This window comes from Trichomycterus rosablanca, chromosome 6 (assembly GCF_030014385.1).
Source record: "Trichomycterus rosablanca isolate fTriRos1 chromosome 6, fTriRos1.hap1, whole genome shotgun sequence".
NCBI lineage: Eukaryota > Metazoa > Chordata > Actinopteri > Siluriformes > Trichomycteridae > Trichomycterus > Trichomycterus rosablanca.
In genome coordinates, this window is record NC_085993.1 from 10,804,229 (window position 1) to 10,823,941 (window position 19,713).

Sequence of the window (19,713 nt, forward strand, 5' to 3'; positions counted from 1 at the left end):
CCTGCTCCCTATGCACACCTGAGACCTAGTAACACTAACAAATCACATGACATTTTGGAGGGAAAATGACAGGCAGTGCTCAATTTGGACATTTAGGGGTGTAGTCTCTTAGGGGTGTACTCACTTTTGTTGCCGGTGGTTTAGACATTAATGGCTGTATATTGAGTTATTTTGAGGGAAGAATAAATTTACACTGTTATATAAGCTGCAAACAGACTACTTTTCATTGTGTCAAAGTGTCATTTTGTCAGTGTTGTCCCATGAAAAGATATACTTAAATATATGCAGAAATGTGAGGGGTGTACTCACTTTTGTGATACACTGTATATATGACAAAATAAAGTATATCTTCTTCTTAATAGTACAGTTACTACTACAACTACTTCTACTGCTGCTACTACTACTACTAATGCTGCTTTTACTACTGTTACTACTGTTGAGGGAAAATAGCTGTTCTCCATCTCTAGTGAGCTGGATTAAACTTGTGTGCATGTCTGTCGCTCCCCAGTGTTTGCAGTTGTAAGTGCACCGGTGGTTAATGTGCATGCAGAGACTTCTGGGATGCTGGAGGAACGACTGTACGAGGCGGGGACTCTGAATAACCAGGTGCTAAATAGAGATCAGACCCTGCTGTGCTGTTTTCTTATCACTCCACTACAACACCACATCAGCATTAACTGGCACCGAGCCCTGCTCTATTCAAACCCTGTGTGAGGAGATCAGTGTTCAGATCATCAGTGCTCTTCTGATCTGATCTCTCTCTACTACTACACGTTCTGCCCTGCGGAGGGAAAACCTTCTTCACGATAGTTTCCATCATTAGAAGCTTTCCAGCAGTTGTTATTGTGTTAAAAGCTACAGAATGAAACCAAGGAGCGGATTTCTGCTGGTTTTGCTTGCTGGGTTGGTGTTCGCTGCAGCACAGGAGAGTGAATCTGAGAACAATGTGGCGGAGTTGGAGGTGGAAACCCTGGTGAGTTTTGGAAGTTTTTTCCATTCACTGACTTGTGTTGAGAGTTTCTTCAGGGCCCGTAGTTATTCTAACCTTTTAACAAGGTTATTCTCAACGATCTGGAAGCTTTTGCATGCAGTGTATTATACAAATCGAACGAATCCACGAATTCTGCACCAAATGTGACCATATTTGCATTTATACACGTATACACACGGATCACACATCTTCTGACATGTATTTCTTTTTAGGCAAAGCCAGAGACATGCACAGTAACATCTGCGATGGGAGACACGCTTCAAATCCACTACACGGTAAAACAATATGATGTTTTTAAAGAATGCAGTATTTATATTTGAATATGTGGTTCTTTTGGGAAACGAAAACGCGCCCCCTTGTGGATGTTGGTTATGTAGCACATTCTATAGGCTACATACTGTAGATTAGTGCAGTATAAAAATTGACGTTTATGTTGTTTATCTAATCCACATGTTAAAGCCATCAGTACTAAATGCATTCAGATTGTTATCGCGTCACTCGATCAGATACTGTACTGCGATCTGCTTTTCTTTAGTGCAGTCTGTTCAGGTTTATGAATGGAATCGTAGTAGCTTAGCTTTGCTACAACTGGTGACGTGTGCTTTTGGGAGCGCAGAGGAAAACAAATCCATACAGTCTCAGGAAACGCTGATGTGTCAGTAGAACAACGTGGACTGCAGACTAGAACTGTGTTTTAATCTGGTATGTAGTACTGACATGTTGCCAATGCGGATATTCTGCAGTAGTATACCAGCTGAGGAGAAGCAACACGTCAGCATTCCACTTCATACCGTCCATTGCCCACTAGGGTTAGTGAGTATTTGGTTAAATCATTGTATGATGTATTGAAAATGCCCCCCACATTCATAATGTTCTACTGAACAATTCTCCAACAAAACACAAGAGAAACTACAAATGAGGACTATTCCAACAAACACAACTACTTGGTCACAACGTTGTTATAACTAATATTTTTGGCCAAACCAAACTAGACTAGTTTTTTTTAACCTACATAGGTTGACAAACCAACCCTACCTTTCATTTATTAGAAAAATAACCAGTTATGAATAGGTACTGTAGTGTAGGGCTGGGCGGTATGACCAAAAATTTGTATCACAGTATTTTTTTTATTCTACTGTCATAAGTACATAGAATACAAAAAGTTTTAATTTTACCATGTACAGTAGACCCTTGACTTACGAATTTAATTGGTTCCGAAGGGCTGTTCTTAAGTCAAAATGTTTGTTAGTTAAACCTATTTTTCCCATAAGAAATAATGTAAACAGAATTAATCCGTGCCAGACCTCCCAAACCACCCCTTACCTAACCTTTCTAATGTCTTAAAAGGTCTTTTTTGTTATAAATACAAGTATATTTTCCCTTAATCTTAAATTATAGAATAGACATTCCTGTATTAAACAATAAAACAACAATACACAGTAGTACTGTACATAAAACACACATCACATTTCAGTACAGTACGTGTGCTGTACTATACACCATAATACATTTCCTTTTTTTTTTATAAAATGTATCTACCAGAAGCAACAATAACTCTCATATTTCTCTATTATTTGCTTCTTTATTTTAATAGTATTGTATTTTGTAATTGCACGAAAGAAAGAATATTTTACTGAGCCGAGTTCCTTCTCTCTCACTCAATGTCCCCTCTGTCTGATACACAGTGACAGCTACTGGCAGGAGTAATTATACAACAACAAAAAGTGATTTTTTTTTCATTTTCTCACCACTGCACTTCCTCTGCACATTCTATGGGGATATTTTGATATTGAATTTTACAAAATATAAAGAAAACACCGGAAAAACACTGTCCGCTGTCCGAATGTTCACTCACTGTATATATATATATATATATAGAGAGAGAGACGGTTGGAGTCAACTTGTTCGTGACGTCACGTGTTTCGCGATTTTCTGTTCGGTATCCGAATTTTGTTCATACGTTAAGTTGAAAAATATCATTCGTAATCCGAAATGTTCGTATGGTAAACCGTTCGTAACTGAATGGTCTACTGTATATAATGAAGGTTTTAAGCACTATATGGTTTGCTTGGCCCCACAAAATGGCACAATATGTAATGAAATCAGTACACGTAAAACTGCTGCAATAACACAATTTTTATTGTTTATTTAATATTTAAGTATTGTACAATTACCCTTAGCTCTCCCTTCAACAAATAAAACTATGTTTGCAAACTCAACTGTACAACTTGACCACTGGTCTGTTGTAGAAAAGTGGACGACTTTAAATATCTCCACTTCCAGTTTGCTTATAACGTTGGTTTAGCAACTGACCTGAAGTATTTTCACCTTGTAAGACATACCTGGAATCCAGTGTTTTAATTATTGCTGTAAAAGCTTCTTTCTCGACTGTCTATAGAGGAATCGTGTCCTTGCATATGTGGATTGTTACTGCGTTCGTAATGTTGCTGTTTGCAACAGCCGTGGCTTGACAAATCGTACAGTATATAGTGTTTTAGTCTGTTCTAAACTGCCGACACTCTTCATTTCTTTGGCATGTTCTTCCAGTGCATATGTGGTCTTCCTCTCTTTATCCTCCATCCATTTTTGTTTATTTTCTTTTCACCATATCGAGGAAGCCTCTCTCATCTGTTAACACTGTCATGCTAACGCTACCTGGCTGTATTTAATCTGCACGGCTCTCCATAGCTCCTTTAGCGCCAAACAATATTATATATTTGCAGCCTACTGAAGCCTACAGCTGTTGTATTAACTATACCATGATATGGCGGTATTTGAAAAATCTATACGGTATGAGGTATCAAAGACGATATACCAAATGTACCGTCATACCACCCAGCACTAGTCACAACGTTGTTATAACTCATATTTTTGGCCAAACCAAACTAGACTAATTTTTTAACTTATATAGATTGACAAACCAACCCTTTCATTTATTAGAAAAATAACCAGTCATGAAAAGTAGTAAAATATTTAAGTTCTTTAGGGTAACACAGCAAATCTCTGCTGAAAAAATAAAGCAAGACGAGTCAAAAGATAGATAATTGTTTTATTAGTTTTAAACATGTTTTATAGGGCTTGAATGACATTTTAATGAGGGTAAACGTGTTCAGTTTTTATACTTTAAAACTATAATAGTTGTTTGCTTAAACACAACAGCTGAACATATAAATGTCAATAATAGTTGTTTGCTTAAACACAACAGCTGAACATATAAATGTCATGGTACAAGAACAAACACTGGACCAAGGTGTTTGGTTTTAGTTTATTTTACTGACTGACTGAGCAGGGCTGTAATCACAGATGTAAAATAGAAATCAGATATGCTCAAAATGCCCCTCTCCCCCAAAGTACTGATGTAAAAATATTCATTGTAATAACATTCCACTCACTAGCTTTGTGTAATGTTAGGATCGGTCAGTGATCACATCACCTGTTGATATAGCAATAATGCTTTAGAATGGCAGGAGCCCCTCCCGCTCTGTAGATTGCCCCCCCCAGTGTTCAGTTCATGGTTGCGGCCTTGTGCCCAAGACTAGTGTCAGTGTACAGATTTATAGTGTTTACTGTAATACATTTTCATCTACTAATCTGCACACAATTTCATCTCAGACCTTCTATACAAGAGTCAAACTAATATCCAATGTATATTTCAGTTAGCATATATAACAGTAGCAGTGAATGTACCAAACTTTAGCACAAACAGCATCACATGTTTACAGCAGCTGGGGTTTAAATAAATGCATATGCAAATCTGAATCAGCATTTTACTTGTTCTTATATTCAATCACTTCATTTATTTTAATGTTTTGAAAATTATTCAGTTATTTAATTTGGTTAGTGTCACGGTGGGTCCAGTTTCCCAGGAATCACTGGGCACAAAGGAGTAACACACCCTGGGCAGGGCAGCAGTCCATCACAGGGCCTTGGCCACCACCCCAGACATAGCCAGCTGTGTCTGTATTTAGATGCCTGACCAGCCAATAGCACTGCTGAGGATTTAAACCCTGGATTCTAGCGGTAGTAGCTTAATGTAATTTACTGCTCTGCCACCCAAGCACATCAAAACGATTAATATGACCTATTTATTTCTATATTGTGTTATTTGCATCTTTCACATACTGTCAAAGTAAAATATTTTCTTCAATTATTTAAGATAGCCATGTTGGTCAGCCTCCTCGGTCAAGTCAGTTGACCAGGTAGAAAATACTGATTATTTTTGGTGTTTTTTGTTAGGAATTAGAAATAATTTAAAAAATTTAAATAATTTTAAAAAGCAGCTTGTGCTGTATGCAGGGGCGGCTTTTGAATGGGAAGGTGATAGACTCCTCTCTGTCCCGTGATCCACTTGTAGTCGAGCTTGGAAAGCGAACTGTCATTTCAGGTATGTCCAGAAATTATTCCGTTGAAGAAACTAGAATTAGACACTAGAAATTCTTGGCTGAGCCATCACACTTTTAAGTATTATTGTAATATTTGGAAGTAGTTGTGCTCCCAAAGCAACATTTTTAAATATGTTACTGTTTTTTTTTTATCGGACAGGTCTAGAGCAAGCCCTGGTTGGCGTGTGTGAAGGGTAAGTTCCGAACCTTCTGCTGTTTATCTCTTAGTTAAGAAATCAGAAATTTAGTGCTTTAATGTGGAATGTCTGTTAATGGACTTTGCACGTGCACCCAAAATCACCTGGTTGCTTTGAAGTTATCTGATTTCATAAGGCAGTTGTAGTCTAGCGGTTAAGGTACTGAACTAGTAATCAAAAGGTCACTGGTTCAAGCCCCACATCTGCTAGGTTGCCGCCCTTGAGCAAGGCCCTTAACCCTTAATTGCTTAGACAACATATTGCCACAGTTTTGTAAGTTGCTTTGGATAAAAGCGTCTGCTAAATGTCGAAAATGTAAATGTAAGTAAAGCAAATGATTGGATGTGGTGTGATAGGCTGATGAAGTTTAAAAGCTCAGATCATTTAAGTAAAACTCATATGCTAGTATTTAAACATGTACTAATGGCTTTGTTAAATATACCCATGGTCATTTTTTTAAACTGACCCCTTTAATATCTGTATCATTTGTGTCCTTTGTGTCTCCCCAGACAAAAAATTAAGGCCACCATCCCAGCACATTTAGCATATGGAAAAAGAGGATACCCTCCAACTATTCCAGGTAAAGTGTCAACACTTTCAGATTAGTATTTGAGCATGACAAATCTGTAGCCAAGCTGTGGTTTGTGTAAAACACTTTTTTTATTGTGTATAATTGTAATTTTCTAATATTTGCTAATCATTGCAACATACAGTGCTGTAAAAAAAGTATTTGCATCACACTGCATCTCAGATCATTATTCAGAGAATTGTAAAAACAACAATGGTAAGGGTGTAATGGGTGTTGGACAACATGTATAACCCAAATAAAGGACAGTATACTCTCTAAAACATTTAACTCAAGTTCCCTTGTGTTGTGCCCATTATTAAAAAGGCACTGTTCTTTAAAAAAAACATCTGCTGTAACCATGGTAACTTCAGCTAACTTAGTTAAGGATGCATGATCTATTTTGGGTTTTAAAGGGAAAATATGCAAACCAACCTGCAGTGGGTTCCAGCCCTCCAACTTAACCCTGCAAAATGTTTCCTGACGTTTTAACATCCATTTCATTGGTATAAATGTGAGCATAAATGCTGGTACCCATGCAACATCACATTTTTATTTTATTTTTGTAGGTGACTCTGCTCTGGAGTTTGAGGTGGAAGTGATCTCTCTGATGCAGCAGACTCCCTATCAGAAGCTGGTAAATGACGTATTTCCCTTTGTATGTCTGGCATTAGTGCCTACCTTACTGGGACTGGTGGGTCTCTACCTCTACAAGAAGGCCAACGCACAACCTCATGGAAAGAAGAAGAACAAAGACAAGAAGAGCAAGAAGAAATAAAAAGGACATAAACAGACTATTTAAATAAAAAAAAGATAAAAATGTCTGAAGTGTCATCATTTGAGTTGTTTTAGGTATTTTATTGGTGTTAAATTGACATCAATTTATTTAAATTTATTAAAAATAAAGGCAGAAAAGGTTTATTTTTAGTTTTTTTTAATGAATGTAAATGGATTGCAGCCAGAGTAATAATAATGTTGTGAACTGGAATTCAATTATGTTGCCTTATTCAGGATTATATCAAATATATCCATTCATATATTCATCTTCAGGAATCCATCCTAGTAAGACTTTACTATCCTAGTGAAGCCTTTAATGGGAACACTGGATACAAGACATAAATGCAGGACAGGAAGCTTATCCATCTCAGGGCATCACACACTCACTCACATTTATATCTATATGGGCCTCTAGGCAGACATGTTATTGGGAGATGAGAGGAAACCAGAGTATCCAGTGAATTCCCCAAAGAGACAGGGACAACATAACAAATTTGTAATCAGGGGCAAAGATTGATACCAGGGGTCTGGATCTGTATAGCACCAACACTGCCGGCTGTGTCACAGTGTCATTCCAAATGTATTAATCATTTATTTGGTGCGGTGGATCTAATACAACCACTCTACCACACTCACACATTCACTTACACCTTTGAGCAATTTTAAGCAGCTAATCAACCTACCTACTGGATGTTTTTGGGAAGTGGGAGAAAACCATACCCAGAAGAGATGAGGGGAACAAACTAAAGTTTTTTATAGAATAACTGGAATTGATCAAACCCACATCCCCAGGACCCATGTTGCTCTTTGACATCATCATGCTGCCCCAAATGCATTCAGTATTTTCAATGATAAGATTCTGTGATGTGAGTGTGCATGTATCTTCACTACAGTGTGTGCTGCATCACATGAGCAGCCTCTATGACTGTGTGTCGTTTGTGTGTTTGTGAGTCTGAAGCAGGAGAGGCTTGAAGTGACGGCCGGGACACCACGAGCAGCGAGTTATGCTGTTGTAGGACCTCATCACTGACAGACATTCCATCCAGGTACTGCTTGAGAAGAAACCTCAGCTGCTGGTTCTCCCTTTGTAGAACCATCTTCTCCCGTTCTAGGCAAAAATGTTCCAGCAGAACCTTGTTGTAACGTTGCCAGAACCGCTCCAGAATGGTGTAGTCTGTCATTGCCTAAAAAAGATAAAGATACCGATTAAAGGCTTAGTGTACTGGTACATTTGAGTGATTGGTTGTAAATGTTACGCAGGAAAATTACTCTGGCCAGGTTGCAGTGTCAGTGAATGGAAATAGTGAAGTGTTTTGCCTAGCTTAATTTCTCAACATATGAGAAGATACGCAAATATACAAAAATACATAAATAAAATCAGCCAAATGTTTGTTACTCTTCAATAATCAGCTTCTCCACAAAATGTCTCTTTTCTTCTGCTTATAGAAATAAAACAAATGCAAACAAATGAAGCGTAGGAAGGAGGTTTACTGAGATGCAAAAATTACCGTACCGTAAATATCGTGCTATACACCTTAGATTAGACAACATCTTAGATTTTTTATGAATAAAAATCCACAATTCTGTTCAAGTTTTTGGCAGAAAGAAAAGTGTATTTACCTGTGCAAGCTCTTCGGGTGGTACCTCCATAGCATGTGCTCTCGCCTGACTCAATTCCTCAGCACTTAAAGATGACTCGTAGAATGGTAGTACCTTCTCTTGCTCTGTCTCAAGCTTGCGACACATTTCAGTGAGACAAATCAACTTTTCACCCTTTAAAACATACAAAGTTATTCAGCTAAATGAATTATAATAAAATTATAGATTGCTGATTTATGACAGGAGCTTAAAGATCATAAACACATTTTAATTTCATGCATGTTGGGATTTTTTGATCTTAGCAATTACGAACATCCTATTTTTACTTTATTTTTAGTTTATTATAGTGTTATAAATGTAAACTTGCGAACAACTATTGTTTAAGGACGTTAAGATGTCATCAATGTAAATCCTATTCAAGAAGTCTGGTTTCTCTCAAGGTTTCTTCCTGTAATTTTATGGGAGTCTTTCCTTGCCATTGTCACCCTTGGGGTTTGATCTGTCAGTCGTGGATTATGTAAAGTTGCTTTGAGACAATGTCTACTGTAGAAAGCACTATACAGATAAATTTGACTTGACTCATCAGCTGGCAACAATGTATAGTTTTACAAGCTATACATTGTTGCTTTACAATAGTGTTATTAACAAAAAACGCTGTAGTTTGACTACATAATAATCATACAGCATTTTATTTTCATGTTTTAATACTACTTTATCCTGGTCAGGGTTGTGGTGAGTCCACTGGGCACAATTCAGTAACACTCGGCTCGGCCACCCCTGGTTTCTGCCCAAACACAGCAAATTATGTCTGTATTATACACATCTGAACGGCTGATAGCAACACTGGGGATTTGAATCCTGGATCTCAGCAGTAGTGTGCTAGCATAATTTTGGATGATTAGTAATTTTGCCTTGATATTAACCTTTAAACTTGTGTGACAGCCTGAGCAACTGCTGTACACAGCTGCTCAAGTAACCTAGAACTTTTGTGAAAGAACTCATTAGCCAAATATGTTCCATCACACAGGAAAAAAATCTTCTGAAAATTACATAAAAATGTCATTTTATGTACTTTCCAAAGGAGACTTAAGTGCTAAGCTTACAAATGATTGACTTTGAAATGTGTTCTTTGAGTTAATAATTAAATAATGAAATAATTTAAGAATGTGAGTGTGTATTAAATGTGTGCACCTTTCCTATAACGTCCTGTAGTTTTTTAATCGTGTTATTGCTGTGGATAGTAAGTTTAGCAAGCTGTTGTCTCGAAGCCGCCTGCACCAGACTGTTCTTAGCTTTGAGTTGTTGGGTTTTCTGTACAACTTCTTCACGTGCCACCCGAAGGTCAAGTGTAGATGCTTCGCTTTCTTTCTGGCAGGAGCTCAGCCGAGAACGCAAAGCACTGATGGAGTCCTTTACACACAAATAAAGCATACATAACCAACAGTCACTGTCTTGTGTTTCCAGAACATGCTAAAAAACATAAGCCATTTCACATTTTGCAGAGATGTATTCTCCTTCTATTTAGACGACTTACCTATAAAACTACACCCACTGCTACAGGTACATTAAAATCAAACATGAAGCCACAAAATCTACATGGACAAACACTGCCAGTAGAGTAAATACACTGCCCTGATGAGCTAATTGACATTTGTTTTGGCACTGTCATAGGGTGCACCCTTTCAAACATCTTAATAAACTTTTTGCTCTGCTGGAGTTGCACTGTTAATGCTGTAGACGACTGTTTGGCTGAGCAGCCACACACAGGCCTAGTATCACTCAATACAAAGCCATGCATCAGCTTTAAGACTCTAGAACAGTGAAGAACATTACCATCTGATAGACCAGTTCAAGTGTCCAAATTGCTAGGAGAAGTGTTTCTGCCCACATGCAAAGTTACAACAGTAAGGGCTTGATAAAGAACCAGTGATGATCTTGTCTGGACTGTCTTTCATGATGAGAGCTGGACCCTCTTGTTAATGTAAAACAAAATCTCAGTGTTTCAGCAAACAATGACATTGTAGTGAATGGTTTATGTATACTTGTTCAGTGGAAACAGTATGAGGCACCCCCCATGGTCAAAGATGCTGCATAAAGACATGGTTTCCTACATTGAGTATGGAATAACTGTACTGGCCAGTACAGAACCCTGACCTCAACACCTTCTCCAACACTTGATTTACCCATGGACTGTGAGCCAGGTCTTTTTTTAATTTCATTCTCACTGGGTTTGGTTTCAGTGGGAAATACTGGACGCAAGGAAGGAATATTTATCCATTCATTCGGTTCTCTTTCTCATTAAAAATGTATCATATTGGATTTGAACTGATCAGAATAAAATCTTAAATGGCAATTATTATTTAAAATTAAACATTAGATGTGCTCAGGTGGTGCAGCACAAATAACACGGGAGAGCTTGCGCTCTCGATCTTGAATCTTTGTGATGCCACAAGCATGGCCAGCCATTTATCAGACACAATTGGTCATGTATTAAGACATATCCTCATTGCTGCTGCAAAGATACAACGTCTTTTGTCTGATTGAGGTGCCAGCACAAGTAGTGGACGATATAGGGTCAAAGGCTTTCTGGTAAAAATCCAAAGCCAACTGCTGTAAAGAAGCAGCTGGCAACTGGTTAAATGTAATGATAGGAGCTACTCATGCTGCTTTTACCTACAGCCATGTATACATGCTAAGAAGTAAATCCCCCAAGTCACATTCCATAATCCAGTAGAAAGTCATCCAGGAGAAGTGGATGTTATTATAGCAGGAAAAGAGGAAACAACAATGTAAATGCTCATGATTTTAGAACAAAATGTTTCACTATGTAGTGCATTTTATGTATTCTCAGACAGACCTGCATTTTTTGCAAACGTTTCATTCCCAGGTCTATCTCCTGAGAACTGCGCTTGTCTGCGGCATGGAGCGAATCAAAAGCAATGTGTCTGTCCTCAGTAGCTTCTTTGTAATTATGTTCTGCTTGTTCAAACTGCTGCCACAGGTCCTCCACTTTTCCTTCCAGCTCAACACGCAGAGCATGCTTGTCCTCAATGTTCTACAAAAACACAAACCAAAGAATAAAACCCTGCATCAATATCATTATTTTCTTCTACTGGAATGTCTGGCAACAGCGTTTATCGTCCTCTTCAGAAATATTTGCACCACTAAAAACGTGATGAAAACAGGCTGTAAAAACCATCATATATTGCTTATAGCTCAAGTTTAATAGAGGTACAATTATTAAAAGAAACAACTCTTATAATTTATAAATACTTAATATCTATGTCTGCCACTATGGAAAGGACGGTACCTATTTAAATGTATTTTCTGTTATCTAACTAGGTTTAGCTGAAAACACAGGAAAAGTAGTACCCTCTTTTTTATGTCGTCGCGCGTGCTCTGGTAGTCCTGTTTAGCCTCAATGTCTATTTCAGCATAGTGCTGCTCCATGGCAAACATGACATCCTCCAAGTATTTCATCTCCTTCTGGTGATGCATCAAAACTTCCCTAAATAACACAAAGCATTTTAAACCACTGGAGCTGGGTAGCTGTCTGCAATCTGTTATAATAAACAAGTTATGTGGCTTTCTAATTGTGATTACACAGTGAAACAGTGGAAATGCATGAACATCTAGATGAAACCAAATTTAAGCTACACTTACTTATACATAATACTAAGTGGGTAGCACTGTTGCCTCACAGCAAGAAGGTCCTGGGTTCGATTCCCAGATGGGGTGGTCCGGGTCCTTTCTGTGTGGAGTTTGCATGTTCTCCCCATGTCCGCGTGGGATTCCTCCGGGTGCTCCGGTTTCCTCCCACAGTCCAAAGACATGCAAGTGAGGTGAATTGGAGATACTAAATTGTCCATGACTGTGTTTGATATAACCTTGTGAACTGATGAATCTTGTGTAATGAGTAACTACCGTTCCTGTCATGAATGTAACCAAAGTGTAAAACATGACGTTAAAATCCTAACAAAATTTTTTTATTCCAAAGTTTAAAAAAATGTGAGGTATGAAGTAAATAAATGATCGCAATGGATTATTTACATGTATACAATTCTAAATAGTAGTTTGGCATTTTATGTGGGAGGCATGATTGGTGCAGAAGGTAGTGTTGGTGCTGAACAGCAGAGGATTTTTTAATTATTTTATTAGGATTTTAAATGTCATGTTTTACACTTTGGTTCCATTCATGACAGAACACGTAGTTACAGGTCACACATGATTCATCAGTTAAAGTTCAAAGGAAGAAGGTGCACTCCACATGAAAAGGACATGGCTGCTTCATCTGGGAATCGAACTAAGGACCTTCTTGTTGTGAGGCTTTTATTTCATTCTTTAAAATATCTATTTTTGTAGTTGTGTGGTTGAAACACCTGCCATGTTTCTGGCTGGCACATTCATACATTTAATTATACAATCTTAAATATAATGTAACACATAGAAGTCCATTAATTACGTATGTATATAATTATATAAATACATAATCCACAATATAGCCACTGCAATACAATAAGAAATCCATTATATAAAAATGCATTCGAAATCCAAATTCTTTGTCACTGGCCTCAAAACTACTGTCACACAACATAAGACAAAAAGACAAGCATGTATGTACATGTATCTCTTTACCTTTCCATATTGTACTCAGTGCTTAGCTCTTCAAGGCTTATGTTCCACTGTAACTCTAGCTCTGTCAGTCGAACTTTCTGTATCTCCAACAGTTGATCCATGCACTGTAGATGAGACCTGAGAGCCAGTGCTGACTGCTGCTTTGCTTCATTCAGATCAGACACCAGTGACTGCAATGTATATATACATATCCAATCAGAACCACTGAAAAAATGGACCCACAATAACAAGTCGCATCTGTTTGTCCACTGAAACGTCAATTTTGTAAAAAGTAAAACGTTCATATTTGAGACATCAATCAACATATTACTTAGAAAAGAGTAAGTGATGGATGAAAGAGACTGTTGAAAGAAATTTGAGACTTCCCCACCTTGATAACACTGTCCTTACGATCCACAATCCTTTCAAAAGTTTGGCTAAATATGGCTATTTCATTGCGAAGCTCTGCTGCTCGAGTCTGGCGCAGGACAGCACGCCACTGCTGTGTCAACTTATGCTGGTTAACTATGCTGTTCCGCTCTTCCTTTTGCAGTTTGTCCTTTAAAACACACACAATTACCATGATCTGACAGATAGATAGAGTTTACGAATGTAAATTTTAAATTATTCATCATGATTTTAGGATTAAAAAAGCAAACAATTAAAACAATATAGCTTCCTTTTCCATTAATTCTGAGGTGATAAAGATCCAGATCAGTGCAGATAGCAATATAATTACATTGTCAAGCACATCTCTACACACACACACACACACCTTGAGAAAATGAGTAAGCATGTCTTCCTTCCTTTTGGCTCTTTCTTCTTCATCCTGAGCTTTTTGCCGCTGATACAAAAGTTTCTCCTCCTCTGTCATCTGCTTTCCTCCACCATTCTTTTTGCCTCCTTTCTTTGGCATAACTACTCTGATTTAAGCCACCTGATTACAATGTACAAGTCATTTTGATAATAGTTTAAAGAACAAACCTGATACACATAAAGAATGATTCAATTGTCCTATTTGAGTACTATATGAAACTCAAATATTACAAAGCAGTGCAATCTTACATTGAACCTGGAAATTTGATTTGATTTTTTTTGTTTTACCACCACTTTTTCCTGGTCATGGTCATGATACGTTAGGCTTCCTAAGAATCACTGGACACAATGTAGTAACACACCCCGGAAAGGATGCCAATCCATTGGTGGGCCCTAACTTAGCCAATCAGCCAATCTGTATGTAAATGACTGACTGATCAGTAGCACCACTGGGAATTCAAACCTAGGATCCCAACAATAGAAGGCTAGTGTTTGTCATTAATATGTATGTAATTAATATACAGTTATTAGTGGCAGTTATGGGTAATCAGTGATGCCTTCTACTGTTTCTTCTTCTGTGACTGAATGATTGGAACATGTACATCTTTGTACATTAAAAAAAAATATCTTCCATGAATTTGGGTCTTACATTTAGTGGGTCAAACTTATACATACAGTGACCAAGTGTTTTTGTTGCTATAGAAAGTTTGTTGATAGACATTATAATTTGACAAAAACTGGTTACTATTCTGTTCACATATAAATTACTAAACTAATAAACATATTAACTTTGCTTTGTTTATGTATTTACTAACAAATTACAAGCTTTTATTGACCAATTCTGAAGAAGAAGCTTCTTTTTCAGGCAGCAGCTTTTAAATCCATGGTTAACTGTTGACAGCATCATCCATGTTTTAGCAGCTTCTGATTCATGGCAGACTAGTTTTTAATGGTTCTTAGGTTATATTTGACCCTTTAAACGAATTTCCCCTCAGATGCTGACAGTTTTGATTTCTTCCTGACCTTGTTCCATATCATTTTTGCTCTGGTTTCCTCCCACAGTCCCAAGACATGCAAGTGAGGTGAATTGGAGACACTAAATTGTCCATGACTGTGTTTGATATAACCTTGTGAACTAATGAATCTTGTGTAATGAGTAACTACCGTTCCTGTCATGAATGTAACCAAAAGCGTAAAACATGACGTTAAAATCCTAATAAACAAACAAACAAACCATACCATTTTTAATGGGTGAAGTCAAACTGGCCTTATTTACATGGACACAAAAACTTGCCACCTGTAGTCATAATTACCAACAAAAACTTAGAAATCCATGCCACAAAGTTAAATGACATTTTAAATTTCTACACCAATAATCTAAATTACTAATTGTATATATTTGACACATATTTTTAGAAAAGCAACAATAAACATACGAATAAACTAAAACCAAAAATGAGTTCAAATAAATTAGTCACAGAAAAAGAACTTCCTAAGTAAAATCCCAAGACTGGCATGACACATTACTGTCTCCTCCAGCTGTATGTAAAATTCTGACTTTAATATTAAAGATTAATAATAAAGCTCAACTGCGGAACACTGTGACTTATGTGTAAAAATATAACACACTGTGACCTAACATTAATAGTATAATGAACTGTATGCTTACCAAAGGCTTGACAACTAATAGCTCCACAAACCACAAAAACAAAGAAATTTAGAACAGATGCCGGCTTATTATTATAAATTTTAGAAATAATTAGTTAACTAGCTAATAAGACACAATGCTTAGCTAATGTTGCTAATAATTTAATTACAGTAACCGGAGCTCTCGCCGCTGAGTTGTGTTGATTGTTTCCTAGCAACTTCAGACACAAGAGAGGCTGACCTGTTTCTGCTGGGTCCTAAAATCCAACAGTTGTGGGTACGTCAGCAACCATTACAGGCATGACTGTATACACCGATCAGCCATAACATTAAAACCACCTGCTTATTTCTACACTCACTGTCCATTTTATCAGCTCCACTTACTATATAGAAGCACTTTGTAGTTCTACAATTACTGACTGTAGTCCATCTGTTTCTCTGCATACTTTTTAGCCTGATTTCACCCTGTTCTTCAATGGTCAGGACCCCCACATGACCACCACAGAGCAGATATTATTTAGGTGGATCATTCTCAGCACTGCAGTGACACTGACATGGTGGTGGTGTGTTAGTGTGTGTTGTGCTGGTATGAGTGGATCAGACACAGCAGCGCTGATGGAGTTTTTAAATACCGTGTCCACTCACTGTCCACTCTATTAGACACGCCTACCTAGTTGGTCCACCTTGTAGATGTAAAGTCAGAGATGATCGCTCATCTATTGCTGCTGTTTGAGTTGGTCATCTTCTAGACCTTCACCAGTGGTCACAGGACGCTGCCCACAGGGCACTGTTGGCTGGAAATTTTTGGTTGGTGGACTATTCTCAGTCCAGCAGTGACAGTGAGGTGTTTAAAAACTCCATCAGCATTGCTGTGTTTTATCCACTCATACCAGCACAACACACACTAACACACCACCACCATGTCAGTGTCACTGCAGTGCTGAGAATGATCCACCATCCAAATAATACCTGCTCTGTAGTGGTCCTGTGGGGTCCTGACCATTGAAGAACAGCATGAAAGGGGGCTAACAAAGCATGCAGAGAAACAGATGGACTACAGTCAGTTATTGTAGAACCACAAAGTGCTTCTATATGGTAAGTGGAGCTGATAAAATGGACAGTGAGTGTAGAAACAAGGAGGTGGTTTTAATGTTATGGCTGATCGGTGTATAATACAGTATCGTCACAGCTATGATAAAAAAGATAAGCAATATCAAATAATGAAAACAACAATGAAAGAAAAACAATAATAATAACTGTTACGGAATATTTTGTGGTGGGGTGAATATTCGGGGTGAATGAAAGCTAGGTATCTGTAGAGTTAGTGGGGGTGTGGGGATAAAATGACAACCTTTCCTTCTACATGGTGCTGTTTCAACTTTATATCCACCTGTCTAAAACATACCTAAGATTTAGTTCAATGTGCACAAGAGAGATTGTCAGTAATTTTGTCAGTAAAAGGACAGTTAGGCTGCTTTATTCCTTTTTTGTTTGTTTTCAATTGATTCAAAAGCTATAAAATGGCTTGAAACGTATTTTTTGTAATGTTAACAGATAACACAAGGTAAGTTTGATTATGAGGTAATATGCTATAGTTAACTAGAAATGGTGATGGGTAAGTACTGGTTAGTAAGTAATTAGAATGAATTCATTAGTAACACTCTCTGATCACGCAGATGTGTTTGTTTTCTCCCACAGTCCAATAACATGCAAGTGAGGTTAATTGGAGATACAAAATTGTTCGTGACTGTGTTTCGCATCAAACAAGTGATGAATCTTGTGTAATCAGTAACTACCGCTTCTGTCATGAATGTAACCAAAGTGTGTAAAACATGACGTTAAAATTCTAATAAATAAATAAATTCCCCCCCCCCCCATCTAGTCGTGTCCAGTTACCCTTGTTGCATCCTCTATACTGATTCGACCCTTCACCGCTGACTGAGGACGCCTCTCAACTGACATACGCCCCTTCCGGCATGTACAGTCAGTACAGACTGCATTTTTTACCTGCACGAGTCGAGTTCATACACTTGGCAGGCACTGTGTATGGAGGGCTACACCCCCATCAGCATCATTCCTCAGCCCTGCGCAGGCGCCATCAGTCAGCCAGCAGGGGCCGCAGTTGCACCAGTTGGACCTATGATCCGACTTTTTTTACCCTCTAACCCTGAACAACAGCCAATCGTAGTTCATGCTGCCGCCCAACCCAGTCGGAAAGGCAAAGCTGAGATTCGATGTATTCGAAACCCCAACTTATTTAGCCACCTGAGTGGCTAAATAAATTCATTTTAATTGTTTTTGCAACTGTTGTTGCATTTTATATTTTAGGTATAATTACTTGTTGGATTTCTTATAATATAAAAAAGTGGGTAACACAAATAATATTTAGTTCAGTTGTTTAACTGTAGATAAGAGTAAAACCTGTCACAGTCCAGCTAGCTTTACATTGTTGTGGTTAGTGGTTAGTGGTTAGTTCACAGTCTGAGCATTGTTATTTAGATAGCTAGTTTATCCATGGTGCATTGAGACATGTATTATTGCTGCTTAGTTGTTTGAGAAGAGAAATGACGGTATCAGATTGGTATCAGTATCGGCAGATACTCAGTTTGCAGTATCGTATCGGACATAAAAAAGTGGTATCGAGCCAGCCCTAGAAACGACGAAGTCTCCTATAAACTTGCCTCTATTTAATAAATTATTCATTGCTCAAAAATACCAGGCACTACATTTATTAATTAACTTTATTAAAGTGGAGAGAACCATACACAAAAGATGGTAAAGACAATTGCGGTACGTTGGAGAGTACCATAACAGTATAAAATGTCCTTGCTAATGCCTTTTCCTAAAAATGGCATTTGTAGAAGAGGAGGGTTTGGAAAATTAAGCAGGAAAAATCTTGTTGGATCGTCTCTTGCTTCGGGTAAAGGTCTTCCTTACTGCCTGCCAAGCTTGGTTCATGCCTTTGTATAAGAAAGGAGATACAGAAATGTATTAGACAAATTTGAAGTCTATTACTGTTTCTTTTTACTTCTTAAGGCTTTCACTAACCATTTTGGTTGGCAGGCACATTGTTGGCAGATTGTACTTCTACACCACGAGCATCTGTATCATTTCCAGCTGTGTTGGGTTTATCTCTGGGATCTGGTGTTCGCATGGACTGGATATGTTTACTGGACTCGTCCTTTGTATCGTTACTTGCTGTTGTTTGAAAGAAAGTTTTCCAAATCAAACAAAAAAACTGTTAATACGAAAATTTATATTCACTTTTATTTTGAAATAATAAAGAAAAGTTCTAATAGATCTATTATATATCAGTATACATTTTTAAACACTTACCATTTTGTAACAGAGACAGATTCTCTAAAACCCCTTCCACAATCAAAGATTGCAACCCTTTAACCTCTGAAGTCAACAATCTGAGCCATTCTGTGTCAGTAGAAAAATCTTTGACCAGTAATGACTCAGGCATGCTGAACTCTTTTACAAGAATTTTGCTAACAGTTTTGTCCACTGCATTCTTTAGAATTTGGTTGTACCCAAAAGACCCAATAAACTGACTAGCTACTTCAGGACAATGGTCGCTATCATCAATGTCACTGCTACTGCTAGGAAAATTCTCAACGGCGACTTCAGTGATGATCAGGTCAGTCTTGCTTCTGTGTGGCTGGATGAGGAGCTTCTCAAAAGTCAGTTCTGTCTCTACTTCGATGTCACTCTGGCTGGATTTTAAGCTCTCCGCCCTTTCATTAAAAGTGCCCTTTAGTTGATTTAAGACCAATTCGGTCAGTGCAGAGGAGGCCACTTCAAGATCACATGATGTCACACTGTCGCTGGGTGAAAGATTGCACTCATCCTGAGAGCTGGTGTATTTACTTAGCCCTGAAATCTCAGATTGGCATTTACTCTGCATTTGTGTGTAGAGGGCATCAGACAGCAAATCAGTCAGATTATCATCAGCTTCCTTCTGGTATTTTTCGCTGTCAAATTTACTAAGTATCTGCCTCATGGTTTCCTTGGGGTCAGTACTGTCCTTCTTTGTTAAGGGACAAGAACTTGGTCTCTCATCCAAGCTTATTTCAGATTGTGCTAAAATGTCAGCAGATTTTACCAATATGATTTTACAGC

At 37.8% G+C, this 19,713-nt stretch overlaps 2 protein-coding genes across 3 annotated transcripts; one reads left to right on the plus strand and one right to left on the minus strand.

Annotated features, from left to right (window-relative positions):
• The first annotated feature begins 646 nt into the window (after positions 1-646).
• On the plus strand, positions 647-6,972 carry fkbp11 (FKBP prolyl isomerase 11). 2 transcript variants are annotated; one of them, XM_062997409.1, is made up of 6 exons: positions 647-973; positions 1,204-1,266; positions 5,288-5,375; positions 5,534-5,567; positions 6,080-6,150; positions 6,705-6,972. In XM_062997409.1, exons 1-6 carry the CDS (start codon positions 863-865, stop codon positions 6,911-6,913), a joined length of 576 nt encoding a protein of 191 aa, XP_062853479.1. In that variant the 5' UTR covers positions 647-862; the 3' UTR covers positions 6,914-6,972. The 2 variants fall into 2 exon arrangements, with proteins under 2 accessions (XP_062853479.1, XP_062853480.1); XM_062997410.1 differs by lacking the exon at positions 5,288-5,375 and having other exon boundaries at positions 886-973; positions 6,705-6,969.
• ccdc65 (coiled-coil domain containing 65) lies at positions 6,973-15,780 on the minus strand. Its single transcript, XM_062997408.1, has 9 exons — positions 15,611-15,780; positions 13,901-14,062; positions 13,517-13,684; positions 13,147-13,316; positions 11,884-12,019; positions 11,369-11,566; positions 9,703-9,921; positions 8,533-8,685; positions 6,973-8,096 (listed from the first exon to the last, which is right to left on the minus strand). Exons 2-9 carry the CDS (start codon positions 14,039-14,041, stop codon positions 7,800-7,802), a joined length of 1,482 nt encoding a protein of 493 aa, XP_062853478.1. The 5' UTR covers positions 14,042-14,062; positions 15,611-15,780; the 3' UTR covers positions 6,973-7,799.
• Between the last annotated feature and the right edge of the window lie 3,933 nt (positions 15,781-19,713).